The sequence below is a fragment of the Terrapene carolina genome, unplaced genomic scaffold (assembly GCF_002925995.2).
Source record: "Terrapene carolina triunguis isolate 2854851 unplaced genomic scaffold, T_m_triunguis-2.0 Scaffold66, whole genome shotgun sequence".
In the NCBI taxonomy this organism is placed as follows: domain Eukaryota; kingdom Metazoa; phylum Chordata; order Testudines; family Emydidae; genus Terrapene; species Terrapene triunguis.
The window spans coordinates 75,723,653-75,739,690 of record NW_020664417.1 but is presented as its reverse complement, the minus strand read 5'-3'; the positions used below and the strand labels follow the sequence as shown (position 1 = coordinate 75,739,690).

Genomic DNA, 16,038 nt, shown 5'->3' with positions numbered 1-16,038 from the left:
TTTAAAGGTATACTATTGTCGGTAATAAACTGAATCATACATATTGCATAAGATTTATACACAAGAATATCTTGACGGTAGACTATCTATGAAATATCTCCCTGTATTTACACACTCTCTCCTGTAAATTCTCCAGGTGGGCTGTGGCCACAAAGCACTGCTCATCATTTATATCTACTTAAAATCAAAACTCATCAAGAACTTCATGGTTGTTTCCAAATTAAAGCTACAGGAAATTCACTTATATTACTTGTCAAAGTTTTAATGTAAAATTTATCACTCAAAGGTTGGTTTTGTTTAAAAAAAAAAGTGTGTGGGTAGGAGAGTCCATGCCCCCATTACTGCACTTGAACTTGCTCAGAATTTTACTGCTGCTGTTCCAGTCTTACTAGTAGTCTACTAGAGCATCCTATGGCATCCATCCAGTCAACAGTTTATATGAAATGGAATCATAGTGCTATGTGCTAGAAATCCCAGCACCTGTTAGAGAGACTGCAGGAGTGCCACTCATGATACCAGAACTTGTTATGTAGCATAACTCTGTCACAGAAAGAACAGCAGTCAGAAGGAAGACACACATCTATTAGTCCATCAGGAAATTGAGAGCCAAAAAAGTGACAATCTAAGATCTAGGTGTAAAAAATCTTCTTTGGTTTTTAATTCTTGGGCCTAGAATTTCCTGGCCTCGTGGAATTTTTTCATTTGCAAAAAATTTATCTGTCGCCATAATATAAACATTATGCTTTTTAAGTATCGGGGGTAGCTGTGTTATTAGTCTGGATCTGTAAAAGCAGCAAAGAGTTCTGTGGCAGCTTATAGACTAACAGACGTATTGGAGCATGAGCTTTCGTGGGTGAAGTGGGTATTCACCCACGTAAGCTCATGCTCCAATACGTCTGTTAGTCTATAAAGTGCCACAGGACTCTTATGCTTTTTATGAGGACTGGTTATGCTTTTTGTCACTGCAGCAAAAACGTAGTATGGCCTTTTTTTTCTTCTTCCAAACAGTGTTGTGATTCTTTTTCATTACTTCAGTCAAAATGCTTCTTACTTGGTCAAAGCTCATTATTTGAGTAAACTAAACAAACACAGTACTGCTTGTCGTATTAGTATCTGCTGAAACTGAGCTTCTGTGGCATTAATGTGACGACTATTTTGTCTTCACTAAAGTAGTAAGACTTTTAGCTCACTCTTTACTGTATTTGCGAACAGATGTTTATTTAAAATAAACACTATTATTCAACAGCACCATCAGCTGACAGCTTCATACACTATTTCCAAGTGCATCAACTATGTCCTAAATGTAAAATTTCAATATATACAGATTAAATCAGTTGCAGTAACTGAAGTGGGCATTTAAATGCTGTGAATGGTTTGCCAAAATACCTGGTTTGTACATTTGAAATTAACTCTTATGAAAATCTGTTCCAACTCACAAAGTCCAGACAAGCAGGCTTTGTATAGGGGTTTGAAGGATAGAAGCTCCTACTCCAAATGGAGGAAGGGTATGGAGCATTTATATAGCCAAACAATAGTGGGCTGCTACAACATGTACTCAAGGATTTTGTAGGAATTCTACCCAGTTCACAGTCCATGCATTCATCAGCCCCTGAGTCTGCCCCAAAATCCTCTTTCGCATCCCATGAAGGAAATCCCCTTGGAGTTCAGCTCTAGGGCACATAGGTGGCAGAGACTCATTGTTCTACTGAGTTTTGACTTTATAAAGTCACTTGAGAGGGATGTGGCCACTGCTGTGAAAATCGATATTTTAAGTATTCTTATGAAATATGTCATATATATATTTCCTAGATTATTGGTTTGTATTTTACAATACATATGACATAATAAATTACTATTTTTTCTTTTCTATTACTTTTCAAATAAAAATACATTTGACAGCATTTACATTGCTTATTTTAAAATACTATTGTATTCTTTTGTTCCTCCATAGTGGAATTGGCTATGATAATGGACCGTCTCTATGGTGGAGTTTGTTATGCAGGAATTGATACTGACCCTGAGCTGAAATACCCCAAAGGTGCTGGGCGTGTTGCATTTTCCAATCAGCAGAGTTATATTGCTGCCATTAGTGCTCGGTTTGTTCAACTTCAGCATGGCGATATCGATAAACGAGTAAGTTGTACAGAATTAAGTTGTTTAAAACATTTATTACATGTCTCTGCAAATGAGTGACAAGCTATAAAACACACCTCGCAGAATTCACTGAAGTTGCATTTGGTTTGGCTTTGATACTAACTTCTTAGTTACATTTCTTTTAATAGTCATGTAACTGCTGAAGTTCTAGAAATTAAAACCTTAATGTGCAATATATATTCAGCAAAGCAGCAGTTTGTTCCTGTTACTTACTCTCTACCGTATATATTTTTCTTCTTCTAGAGACATAGCTCCTTTTTTGACATCAAGGGCAAAGAGCTTGAAAAATACACTTAGTTTTTCTTCCTTTTATCTGAAGTAAACCAGCACGGTGATGGAATCTTCTACCATTCTGACACTTATACACTGAGACTCCTTAGGTTTGATTTTCAGAGCAGCTTAGTATCTGCAGTTTCCATTGGTTGTAGGTGCTCAAAACTTGTGAAAATATGCCCCAATGGGCCTCAAGCTGGACACCCAAAATCAGATATTGGTAGCTCTTAACATTGCAGAGAGAGCTTTTTAAATGTGCACCAATGAAGTGCTGTCTTCCTGAGTTTGCAGACGGACAATTCCTGTGTATCCACTGCTGCTCATAGCTTCCCAAAGCAAAAATCAAATTGATACTGATAAGATCGGTCAGTTTCACTACTGCTATTTAGAAGCATGTGGACATCAAGGAAACTGACATAAATGATGTCAGTTTAAGTACAGTATGTTGCTGCTTTGGAAAACTATTGGTAGTGGCAGTTGTTGGAGCTTTATCACAGAGAGGTTGTTCCCAAAAAGGAATGTGGGTAAAGAGGAGGAAGGGTAGAGTAGTGGAGATTCCCTTCTCCCTTATTGCAGGCCAAAGACTGAGAGAAAAATAGTACCTCTCATTAGAACCTCCTGGCTGTTGTGGGGAGAGGGAATGCCTTATCCCTTTAAGCAAACAGAGAAGACTGAGGAATAGCTTCATATTTTTCATACACCTATTAATTAGAGGATGAAGTAGAAGTTGAAGCCCTCAGGTAGGGTCCTGTGACAGAATCCTCCTTCCCAGCAATTCTATGTGTGGGGCAAGAGAGTGGACTGGACTTTTCATGAAGGCATTAATTTTATTGGTGAGACCTCCCCTTCTCATCTTCTGCATCAGTCTCTGGATAATAGGTTTTTAGTACTTTGGCTAATAGGTATTTATGTGGGAAGAAGGATAACCTTGTGGTTCGGGTGGGACTCTAGAGTCCAGGGTTCAATTCCTGCTCTGCCACAGATATCCTTTGTGACCTTGGACAAGTCACTTAATTTGTCTGTGCCTCAGTTCCTATCTGCAAAATGGGAATAATTGCACTTCTCTACCTCACAAGGGTGTTGTAAGGATAAATAGATGAATAATTATAAGGAACTCTGATATTATGGTGATGCTGGCCATAAATGGGTAGACAATAAATTTATCATGCCATGGTGATAAATAATAGTCATTTAACTTTTCTAAAGGAACATTGAAGGCATATTGTCAGATTATGAATCCTGATTAAACATTTCTTAGCTGTGTTACTGGGAAATTGAAACAGGAATATCAGAATGGCTCTACTGGATCAGACCAATGGTCCATCTAGTCCAGTATCTGGTCTTCTATAATGGCCAGTGCTAAATGCTTCAGAGGAAGGTGCGAGAATCCCACATGAGGCAGATCTGATATAATCTGCCCCATGAAGTTCTCTTCCTAATTCCCAGTAGAGATAGTTCTAAGCATTGGAGTGCGTGTGTGTGTGTGTGTGTGTGTGTGTGTGTGTGTTCCAAAACACTTTGCTCGCATTAACTGGTATAACTTTGGATATTCTTGTTATCCGTATAAATGTCCAGGCCCTCTAAGTTCTCCGCTTCTGTGACATACTGTGCTAGTCTAATTCCACAGTTTTACGCCGTGAGTGGAAAAAGTATTTCCTTTACCAATCTTGAATTTACTGCTTTTCAGTTTCATTGAGTGTCACCCGGTTCTTGTGTTGTGAGCCAGGGAGAACCAAAGTACCAATCGATCTTCCCTGTACCATTCTTTCTTTCATATACCTTTATTTTGGGTCCTTTTTTATTCCTTACCTTTCTAAGGTAAACAATCCCAAACTTTTCAATATCTCTTTATATGAATTTTTCCATGCCCCTAACATTTTAATTTCCCTTCTCTGAATCCCCTCTAATTCTGCTATATACTTTTTGAGGTGGATATTCCACTCAGTATTCCAGATGAGGAGTACAGCATTGATTTATAAAATGGTACTATATTTTCTGTATTATTCTTCATCCTGTTCCTTATGCATCCTAACACCTTGTTTGCTTTTGTGACTGCAGCTGTATCATGCACAGAAGTCTTCATTGATCTGTCACAATGATACCCAGGTACCTTTACTGAGTTAATAAAGTAATTTACAACCCTGTAAGGTGGATGCATAATTCAAACTTTTCCTTCCAATATATGTTTGCTTTGCATTTATTTACCTTGAACTTTATCTGCCATTGTGTTACCCATTCACCTAGTTTGGTTAGGTCCCTCTGAAGTTCCTCACATTATTCTCTGGTTTTGACTAACTTAAATAACTTTATCATCTGCAAATTTTGCTACCTCTTTGCTTAGCCACATCATTAATAAATATTAAATAAGGTTCCTACTATGGAACCCTAAGGCATCCCTCTATTAGCCTTTCACCATGATGATAATTGACCATTTATTCCTATTCTTTGTTCCTTATTTGTTAGCCACTTTTCAATCCAAGACAATACTCTGCCTTATATTCCATGGCTACTTAGCTTCTTTGGTAGCCTTTTGTGAAGGACCTTGTCAAAGGCTTTTGACAGTCTAAATAAATTTCAGCAGTTTCTCCTTTATCTATTACTATATTGATCCATTCAAAAAATTCTAATAGATTAGTGAGACATTATTTCTCTTTGCAGAAACTATGCTGGTTAGATTATATCATATCATGATCTTCCAGGTGTTTTATTATTCTGGTTTTGTTATTTCAATGAATTTACAAGGTACAGAAGTAAGGCTTTCTGGTCTGTACCTGGATCATCCCTGGAACTTCTTTATGTATTGGTACAATTTTTGCTACCCTTCAGTCCTTAAGCTATTTTTAATTAGAAGAATGCATGTTCTTTGCTAGCAGCTCAGCCACTTCATCCTTGAGCTTCTTCAGTACTCTTGGATGTATACCATCCTGACATAGTGACTTGCTGCTTTTTAGATTATCCGCTTGTTTCGACACCTCTTCTTCTGACTCCTCAATGTCTGATAGTATCTTATCTTTTATTTCCAGAGAAGAGGAATTCTGGTGTAGTTATCTTCCTAACATCTTCTGAGGTGAAGACTGATGCAGAGAAATTATTTAGCTTGTCAGCAATGTTCTTATCTTCTTTTAATTGCCTCCTTTGTCCCTTGGTGATACAGAAGACACACTGATTTGTGTGCAGGCTTTATGCTTCTGATATACTTGAATAATCTCTTGTTGTTTTTTTATATTTCAGCTATTTCCTTTTCAAAATCTGTTAGTACTCCTGAATTCCATTTTACATATTACTTACTGTAATTTAGTCTCTGAATAATTGAAACCTTGAATTTACCTATTAAACACTTATGTTTGGTTTTTGCATTTTAGTCTTTTGGATCAATGAAAATAGATTAGTAAATTTCAATTTTGTTTCCTAGTCAGTTTCACTTTCAGATTGTTGTTGTGCTATAATATTGGGGTGTAAACACTGCAGAAGAATGTTTAAATTCTAACACGCTGCTTTCATTTTCTTCTTCTCTATTAGAACATATTTATTGTTAATATTAGATTTGGGGAAATCTAAAATATGGGCCTAATCTTTCACACATGTCTTTAAAATGAAACAAATGTTAAGCAAGATAGTTGCTTTGATTATGCCACTTGAATTTGATAAATCTGGTATCAGACCCATAGAGCTATTGTAAAATAATTTATATTGAAATGCTGTATTTGTACAGAAAATCATGAAGCTAGTGATGGCCATGTTGATCAGTAGTCTGAGATAGTTCTAGAATATTTGTTTTCCTTTATAAGAAATGAGAAGCTATCAAATTATGTACATAGCTAAGCTATGTAATAGTGTGACCTTATTATTTTATCCTGCTGATTCTACTGATTGTTACACTCAATTGTTCCATCATTTCAAATTAGTTACATTCCCATGTGTTTGTACATTCCCCTGCATAATGGGATCCCAATTTTGTTTGGGGCTTTTATATTGTGCTTTCGCCCGAATACTGATATATAGAAAAGAGTACTACTTCTAAATACATAAAGGGGATTAAATCTCATACTTTTGACAGATGCATGTGTACACAATTTTCTGAAGGTAATAAAATGTAGTGTAAAAACTATAATACTGGATCACAGTTTCTGAAAGCTTTGAAACCCTTATGTTTTACATAAGTAGCATACTGACACTGAGGTTAAGGAAGTTTTTGGATCAGGGTGTATTTGAGAGATATCAAAAGGTAAAGAATTTAATGCCTTTGTTTTAAATTCAGTATCTCATATGAAGAGTGTCAGGTGCACAAAACATTGCCTATTTGTTTGCCACATTAACACTTGGGTAATTACGGTTGTTGGACTGTTAATTTTTGGCATTAAATTTCACATAAGAAATCCCTATTTCTAACACTAAGGTTCTTGTAGCTGTTAAATGTTACAAATATATAAATTCTCCTTGCTGTGGCTTTAATTAGTTTTTCCACTGTAACTATGGTAAATGAAAGTGTAATGAATCTGTTAAACTAATTCACTAAACTGGGAAGCAGAAATCTCCTGAGATTTTTTTTTTTTTTTTTTTAAATGAAAGATGAATTAGGCCACTAGAAATTAGTTGTCCAGAACAGATCATCGTATGTCCTCAGTATCTTTTATTGTTCATTGGGTATATATTTGAATGCAACTTGAATGCAATTTTAATTAAAGGGAAGTTTTCTGTCTTTCTCCTCCTTATATCTTTCTCTTCCTCTTGTTTGTTACCAGACAATTTAGCTTAGGAAGATCACTTGCAGGAGCATAGGGATAGCCATACAGGATCAAACTAGTGGGCCATCTAGTTTGGTGTTCTGTCTTTGCCAGCAACAGAAGCTTCCGAGGAGGGTGCCAGAAATCTGATGTGGGCGCAATTATGGAATAAATGGCATATAAAGGAAATATTACCTAACCCCTGTCAATTAGAGGTTGACATGTGCATTGAAACATGAGGGGGTTTATATCCCTTTTGACTTCATACAAAAAGTCTGCTTTATTTAATGTAACTCTTTACTTTTTTTGCCTTTCATTTTCATTGATTGTCCCTTTGTTTTTGTGCTATGAGAGAAGGTAAATCCAAACATCCAAGATAACTTCTGTGTTTTGTATACTGCTGTCATAATCCCCTAATTTTTTGTCTCCTCTCTAAACTAAACATTGAAAGAAACAAGGTTGTGTAGATGTAATCCAGAGGCACAATTTAGGCCCCTCTCCTGCTATTGCTTCCGAATAGGCAAACCCTTATATCTATGCTGAGTTCTATTAAAAGTAATGGCTCTGTGCACACCCATTTGTAATAGAAAGATTGGAACTTTAAGCAGCGAATCTTATTTGTGGTGTTGATACATGAGCCAAAAAGAATACAGCTTGACTTTAAGACCCCATGATGAGTTTGCAAGGCTTGTAGTTAGAAGAAAAATCCTTTTATATGTATAGTGAACAAACTTAATTTGAGACACTGAAACAAAAATAATGCTCCTCAAAATGCCATTTTTACTGAATAGTTTTTCAAAGTAGGACTTTTTAAAGATTTTTTTTCCTTCATGATGTAGTTTTTGCCCAATCCAATAAACTATTGTTGAGAGAATTAATATTTTCAGTTCTACATTTACTGTTTCCAAATTGACAGGAGTATAAAACTTCTTGAGGATGACTTTCTGTTAGATTTGGCCATTTGTTAATGCTTTCCTTATCCGATTCTTTGCCCCATGGATTTGTGAGATGTATCAAAGGTAATTTTGGGGGGGTTTTGGTTGAAGTATTCATGTAAAATAGTGCATGGAAATATTGGTCAAGCCAAAGAAATGCAATATTTTTATAATTAATTTTCTAATACTACTTGTATAGATAGCCACTGACCTTTATAAAGGAAATTAAATATACACTTAGATTTTAATTTTTTCTTCTGTTGCTCTCTGTTGCAAGGCTATGTGGCCTAGTGGCCAGAGTCAATACGGCTGCTCTTCCTCACAGGACTGCGCGGTTTGGAGGCAAGAGGCGGATGGACCACCACCCAGGGGGGTGGTGGCCAGGGTAGGGGGACCTGGACCCTCCCAACTCCCCTGGGTCCCAGCCCAGGGCCCTATCAGCAGCGAGTGTATTTGCCTCTGAGTCAGTGGGGATCCATCCGCACCACACTGACTTAACACCTGGTCCTATTGTTTAAGGTGTTGATCATTTTTTTTCTTGTCCCGCTGAGATATTTTGACAAGTTTTATATGAAGGTAGGTGAAGTCTTCATTAATATAATTGTATTAGACTTTGGTATGCTCTTTGAGTTCAGAACATTGAGAGAGATCAGTTTCCTTCTTCTGATCTGTAGTAGTACAGACCTGGCTTTGTATTCTTATAACTTGGAGTTAGTCCTCACCATTCAAAAGTTATATCTGAATAAATTCTATGGAATATTTTAGATGTGGCACTCCTCTCCTCTTTCTGCAATCTAATATGTATTTCTTATATAATTTATACCCAGGAATTATAGTATCCATGTCTGGTTTCGGTTTTTGCGTTCATCCATGTTTCTGTAATGTCTGTTATGTCAAGGTCCTCTTCCATTGGCAGACATTCTAGTTCACGTAATTGTGCTCTTCATTTTCTTGCATTCTTGCATTTGAATATAAATATTTATAGTTTTTGACCATGTGCCTATTTTTATTTAACTCCTCAGTCTGACATCACGTTGATTTTAACAGAAATTACCTCTGTGATCTTGACTTCTGCCTGACCCAGTTTAGCTGTTGTTTCTGTTCTATCCTTTACTTGATACAGAGATGCCTTGTGTTTTCCTTAACTCACACTCCCCACCCCCAGCTTTACTTGAACAATCCCCCAAAACATCGTTTTATGTGCCATCATCTGATTTCACTTTGATTAAGGTGAAGCCCATCCCTTCGTATAGGCTCTCCCTTCCCTAAAATGCTTCTCAGGATGTAGTAAATTTAAAGCCTTCCTCTTTACACCATCTTCTCATCCATGCATTGAGACCCTGAAGTTCTCCCTGCTTAGCTGGTCCTGCATGTGGAACTGGAGGCATTGCATAGAAAGCTATAGGAGTGGCTCTGGACCTATGCATACTTCCTAGCAATCTAAATTTAGCTTCCAGGTCCTCACTCATACACTTTCCTATATCATTGGTATCCATATGTATTATGACCACAAGCTTCTTACCAATATTCAGTAGAAGTCTCTCTAGAAATTTCATGAGATTTTCCACCTTTGCATTCAGTAGGCAGATAACCAGATGTCACATTTACCATATACCCAACTATCTATGAGACTGTTTACACAGCAAGAAAGTGCTTGGCAAGCTAGGGTGTGTGATTCTCCAGTGCACTAGATGCCATGCACTAAAGGCTGTGTGGTCCCTGCTACAGTGCACTAAAAGTTCGATAGTGCACTTTGATGTTGCATCATAGTGCACTATGGAACTTTTAGTGCACTGTACCGGGGTTCAACCTGCAGATAGTGCGCAGCAAGCTAGTGCTCTATATATTATACCATGGCTTGCTGTATGCTAACTCAATGTATAGACAATCCCTACATTTCTAATGGTTGAATTCCCCTATGACCAGAATCTGTCTTCATTTCAGCTGTGTAATCCCATCCCCAGGAGTGATCTCCTCATGTACAGAGGAGTGATCAGCCTCCTCTATCTCAGTTGGAAGATGTGTTCTATGTAAAGGAGTGTATTTTTCTACCACCTAAGTTGCCTCCCATCAGGAAATTTGGGGGATCAGGGAAGTCCATTTTGAGATGGTCCACTATTCAATCCATCTCTACATCTCTAGATACAGTTTTGTCTCTCTCTGCCACTCCATTTCTGTAACTCTGGCCTGAAGATGGTTGGTTGGTCTCTCTTTGGGGTATGGGCTATCTTCACTGGGTGCATACATATACCATACTTGCCATACATTCTTCATTTATGCAGTAAACCAGGTAACATCCATCCAGTCTTGTACATCCATAGTTACACGGGTTTGTATTCTAACTTGGTACTAGATTATGTTAGGTGTGATTTTTTTTTTTTTTTTCATTGATTAGAAGGTGATTATTTTAGTGGATTTTTCCTAATTACACTGGTCTACAATTTTTGAGAAGTCGTCTGCTTCAAAGATAAAATGTGCTATTTATTATGTATTTTGATGTGCTGAATTCAAATATGACAATTAAAACAACTGATTGGCTACTGTTTCTAAGATATTTGTTTTTACATTTTATGTCTATGTATATTGTGTTGATAGTAGAGTTTTAATCATAAATTGTAAACCTAGGTCTTTTCATGTGTTTATGGTTGCTTTACATGATAATATTTCACCTGTCCTGTTTATGTAACACTTTTTTTAAAAATCAGCAAAAGGGTTATATAAATAAAATTTATTATGAAACAAAAGGCAAAAAACTATTCTGTACATAGTTTAGTCCTATTCAGTGTCTACTCGGCGCTTCTTGGCTTGTCTCTTGTATTCATTAAATGGAGCATCTCTGGTCACTGTCCAGCAATAGTCTGCAAGCATTGATGGGCTCCATTTGCCCTGATAGCGTTTCTCCATTGTTGCAATGTCCTGGTGAAATCGCTCGCCGTGCTCGTCGCTCACTGCTCTGCAGTTCGGTGGAAAAAAATCTAGATGGGTCCTAAAAATGTCTCTTTAGTGACATGTTGCAACCAAGGCTTTTGTATGCCTTGAGGAGGTTTTCCACCAACAACCTGTAGTTGTCTGCCTTGTTGTTTCCGAGAAAATTAATTGCCACTAACTGGAAGGCTTTCCATGCCGTTTTTTCCTTGCCACGCAGTGCATGGTCAAATGCATCATCTCGAAGAAGTTCACGAATCTGAGGACCAACAAAGACACCTTCCTTTATCTTAGCTTCACTTAACCTTGGAAATTTTCCACGGAGGTACTTGAAAGCTGCTTGTGTTTTTGTCAATGGCCTTGACAAAGTTCTTCATCAGACCCAGCTTGATGTGTAAGGGTGGTAACAAAATCTTCCTTGCTTCAACAAGTGGTGGATGCTGAACACTTTTCCTCCCAGGCTCCAATGACTGTCGGAGTGGCCAATCTTTCTTGATGTAGTGGGAATCTCTTGCACAACTATCCCATTCGCAGAGAAAACAGCAGTACTTTGTGTATCCAGTCTGCAGACCAAGCAAGAGAGCCACAACCTTCAAATCGCCACAAAGCTGCCACTGATGTTGGTCATAGTTTATGCACCTCAAAAGTTGTTTCATGTTGTCATAGGTTTCCTTCATATGGACTGTATGACCAACTGGAATTGATGGCAAAACGTTGCCATTATGCAGTAAAACAGCTTTAAGACTCATCTTCGATGAATCAATGAACAGTTTCCACTCATCTGGATCGTGAACGATGTTGAGGGCTGCCATCACACCATCGATGTTGTTGCAGGCTACAAGATCACCTTCCATGAAGAAGAATGGGACAAGATCCTTTTGACGGTCACGGAACATGGAAACCCTAACATCACCTGCCAGGAGATTCCACTGCTGTAGTCTGGAGCCCAACAGCTCTGCCTTACTCTTGGGTAGTTCCGAATCCCTGACAAGGTCATTCAGTTCACCTTGTGTTATGAGGTGTGGTTCAGAGGAGGAGGAGGGGAGAAAATGTGGGTCCTGTGTCATTGATGGTTCAGGACCAGAAGTTTTCATCCTCTTCCTCTTCCTCGTCTGACTCAAGTGAGAATTATTCTGGTGCATCAGGAACCGGCAGTCCTTCTCCGTGGGGTACTGGGCGTATAGCTGATGGAATGTTTGGATAATGCACAGTCCACTTTTTCTTCTTTGACACACCTTTCCCAACTGGAGGCACCATGCAGAAGTAACAATTGCTGGTATGATCTGTTGGCTCTCTCCAAATCATTGGCACTGCAAAAGGCATAGATTTCCTTTTCCTGTTCAACCACTGGCGAAGATTTGTTGCACAAGTGTTGCAGCATATGTGTGGGGCCCACCTCTTGTCCTGATCTCCAATTTTGCAGTCAAAATAAAGGTGATAGGCTTTCTTAACGATAGTAGTTATACTGCGCTTTTGTGATGCAAAAGTCAGTTCACCACAAACATAGCAGAAGTTATCTGCCCTGTTCACACAAGTACGAGGCATCTCTGCTCACTTTGGCTAAACAGAAATGTGTCCCTTTGCAAAATCAAACACTGACAAATAAGAGAGCACGACACTGTATGATTTCTAGAGCTGATATAGGGCAATTTGTTCAGCAGAGTGATGTAAGCTTCGTTATGATTGCATCATCCATGACTTCTAGGAATAACATGATGCAATTCATATCATGTATGACGCAATACCAGCTTCAGATTGCATCATTCATTGTTTTGCCTAAAAAGCAAGTACTGTCCAAACCCAGTCATAGATTTATTCATAGATCTAGTCAAAGATGTATTTTAGTCATTTCTGGTTTAAATTGAGATCCCTTCCCTTTATAACTCACTTATCCTCCGCCATTCCGAAGTCAAGGGTCGTATACACTGACCCAATAGCATATCTTGAAAACTAGAGCCAATCAACAATTTTAAGCATCATTTTCGTTCTCAGTGACCCAGAATTAGTAAAGTTTGACTACATTTATTTCAGAAGCATTTTGGCTTTAGAGCAGTGTTATTTGAGTCATTATCTTTTTTTAATTATGCACTATTTTCTTTCTTGTCTCAGTTTTGGAAAAAGCCCAAACTCATATTAATAGGCATGGAGGTGAGGAAAAGAAGAAGAGAGAAAGTGCAAACGGTTAAAAAGAAATGCTCTCATATGCTATACGTTAATACACTGATTCAGTATTTTCGTTGTTGAACTGAAACCACTGAGGGGGTTTGGGGTTCTTTCAGAGTTTAAGGAGCCATTGGCACACATTTGATGACAGCACTCTCCCTAACAATAGATAGAGATCCTTGAATTTTGAAGTTCAGCCCACACACACTTATTCTTATTGAAATGTACAGTACTTCACTTATTGCTTTAAATTGTAAAGATAACTCTTCCATGAGGTACCTATTCATATTAAAAGCTTTGAGTTTAACTCGTAGAAAAGCGAGTCGTTGCAGTGATACAGAATGTAGAGTTTGCATTAAAAATACAGGTTAGCGCAGTGAGAGTACTTCCTGTTTTTTTCCACGACATTTTTTTATGTACTGTAGACCAGTCAGGAATGATAGTCACTCATGGAACATTTTGGGAAAAAAAGACTTTTGATGTAAAGCATTTGGGGATTAATTTTAGGGATTGCTATTTCCCCTTTTCTCTTAATGTGATTAGCATTTGTTGTAAGAATAGTGCGTTTGTGTGTGACTTAAAATCAACTTCATTTTCAAGAGTTTGCATTGATTACTCACATCAAGTGAAATAATAACTTTAGCTAGCTTGCAACAGAAATACTTTTGCCTACTTATTAGAACACATTTTTTAAAGGTAAGTGATGTGCTGATTAATATTATGCATCAAAGTGACTGGTTTTTGTCCATGCTGCATCCAGTTTTCTCATACGTTTAAGGATACATTTTAAATACTTTTTTTTTAATTCAAGTTTTTACTGTTTCATACAGCAGTTTGAAACTAGTATGTAAGGGTGACTGCTTAGCTCCAGAACGGATAACGTCTTTATGTAGATTCTTGCTAATGTTAAAGTATATTGATAAACAATCCTTTTATAGCAATCACTTTGTGAGCATGAATTGCTGCAACACTGTGTTTTGACAGACGAATGACAAGCAGTATATCTTCTTTATAAAGTGAGGAAAACGTCCAAAACAATGTGTGTTTTTTTTGTTTGTTTGTTTTTAAGTTGGGGTCAATTCCTTTGTATTTTGTTTTGAAATTCTTTTTCCTCTCTGAACACAATGTGTAACTGACTGTAATAGAGACCTAATGCAAATTAACCATTAGACACTTGCCACTTTTCCACTCTGACAGTCAGATGTGTTTGGGAGTGGAGAAACTGTCTATACAAGACAGGTGTCTGGTAGTCTGAGAGTTGCAAAGATGGTGGTTTAAATAATGTTTAAAAAAAAAAACCCTAGAAATACAGTGTATTAACAACCTATTGTGTAAAGTTAAAATAGTTACATAAAGAGTTAAAGGAATATATCACCAAGGCTTTTGGCTACAAATTTGATGTATTTTATTCCTGAAATGGCTATTAATTTGCACAAATGATCTGTGCACACAATCATTTGTGTTTCTAAAATAGGATGTGAGCAAGCCGGTAAGGTGTAGATACAAGTGTAACTCTGGTTTGCATACAAGCTAGATTCTTGCATGATCAAATAATTATGCGTGCAAAATTGTGTGCATAGTTAATGTATGTCTATGCTGCAGTTAAACAACCACAGTTGGCCCCTGTCAGCTGACTCAGGTTATTTAATTGTAGTGTAGCTGTTTGGGCTTGGGCTGGAGCCTGGGCTCTGGGACCCTCCCCCCTTGTGGGGTCCTGGAACCTGGGCTCCAGCCCGAGCCCAAATATTTACACCACAGTTAAAAAGCCCTGTAGTTCGAGTCAGCTCACATGGGCCAGCAGTGGGTGTTTCATTGCAGTGTAGGCATACCCTTAGAGGTCAGGCTGAGGTCTCTTTTGAACAATTGGTATTTTTCACAACCAGTGCTTCTGTATTAACCCTTATCAACAATATAGATTAGCCGGATACTCTCAAGCAGTCCTTTATAACAAACTTAGTATAGTTCAAAGTGTATGCTCCTTGAAGCATGTTTGAAAGCACCGAGCACAACATTTGCTCAATAAATGGTAGAAAGTAATGTGTACTGTGGGAGTGAATTTGGTAAAGGCAACTTGAAGCAAAACAAAAAAATGTGTGTGTGAAATGATTTACATAAAAATATCTTTCTGCTTCCTGTGAATGCTACTGGGCAATGTGAGAGTGACCAAGGCTTCCATTTCCTTTCTTCCTCCTGATTTAATTTACACTTCTCCACGTAAGGACTAGACTGCAATCTCCACTTGTCTATAAAAACATTTGTGTATTTCTAACAAATTATGATCTGGATATGTGTTCCTGTGGCATATCTCCACTGTAGCATTGATGTTCACACTTCTTTTTTTTTTTTGGTTGGGCAACCATAAAACAAATTGAAAATGCTTAATCTTTTCTGATGCAGAAATACAAGACATTAACTAGGGTTTGTTGTTTCTTGTTTTTGTTTTTTTCCCAACAGGTGGAGGTAAAGCCATATGTGTTGGATGACCAGATGTGTGATGAATGCCAGGGTGCACGATGTGGTGGAAAGTTTGCTCCTTTCTTTTGTGCCAATGTCACTTGCCTGCAGTATTACTGTGAGTTTTGCTGGGCAAACATCCACTCTCGTGCAGGACGTGAATTCCATAAGCCATTGGTAAAGGAGGGGGCTGACCGCCCACGTCAGATCCACTTCCGCTGGAACTAAGCATAGTGAACCAGCGTCTACATAAGGAAAGAAGGGTGCATGTGGCTTACTGTGTTTGAAGATACTGACATGCAGAAGAAATAAGTGCATTCTTCTGCTTTTCACCCCAGCTATCAATACATGCATCTTTATCAGCAGCCAAAACACTACAAGCCTCTTGTTTTTCACCAAAACCCTACATC

General features: G+C 37.9%; 1 protein-coding gene across 6 annotated transcripts in view; it reads left to right on the top strand.

Annotated features, from left to right (window-relative positions):
* CPEB2 (cytoplasmic polyadenylation element binding protein 2) overlaps nucleotides 1-16,038 on the top strand; it is an 82,402-nt gene that overhangs the window by 62,797 nt on the left and 3,567 nt on the right. For all 6 annotated transcript variants that reach the window (XM_026648040.2, XM_026648037.2, XM_026648041.2 and 3 more), the window contains 2 exons: nucleotides 1,952-2,133; nucleotides 15,629-16,038. The exon at nucleotides 15,629-16,038 is cut by the window's right edge and continues 3,567 nt beyond it. In XM_026648040.2, the coding sequence (XP_026503825.1) occupies nucleotides 1,952-2,133; nucleotides 15,629-15,856 (410 nt within the window). In that variant the 3' untranslated portion in view covers nucleotides 15,857-16,038. The remainder of the gene's footprint in view (nucleotides 1-1,951; nucleotides 2,134-15,628) is intronic.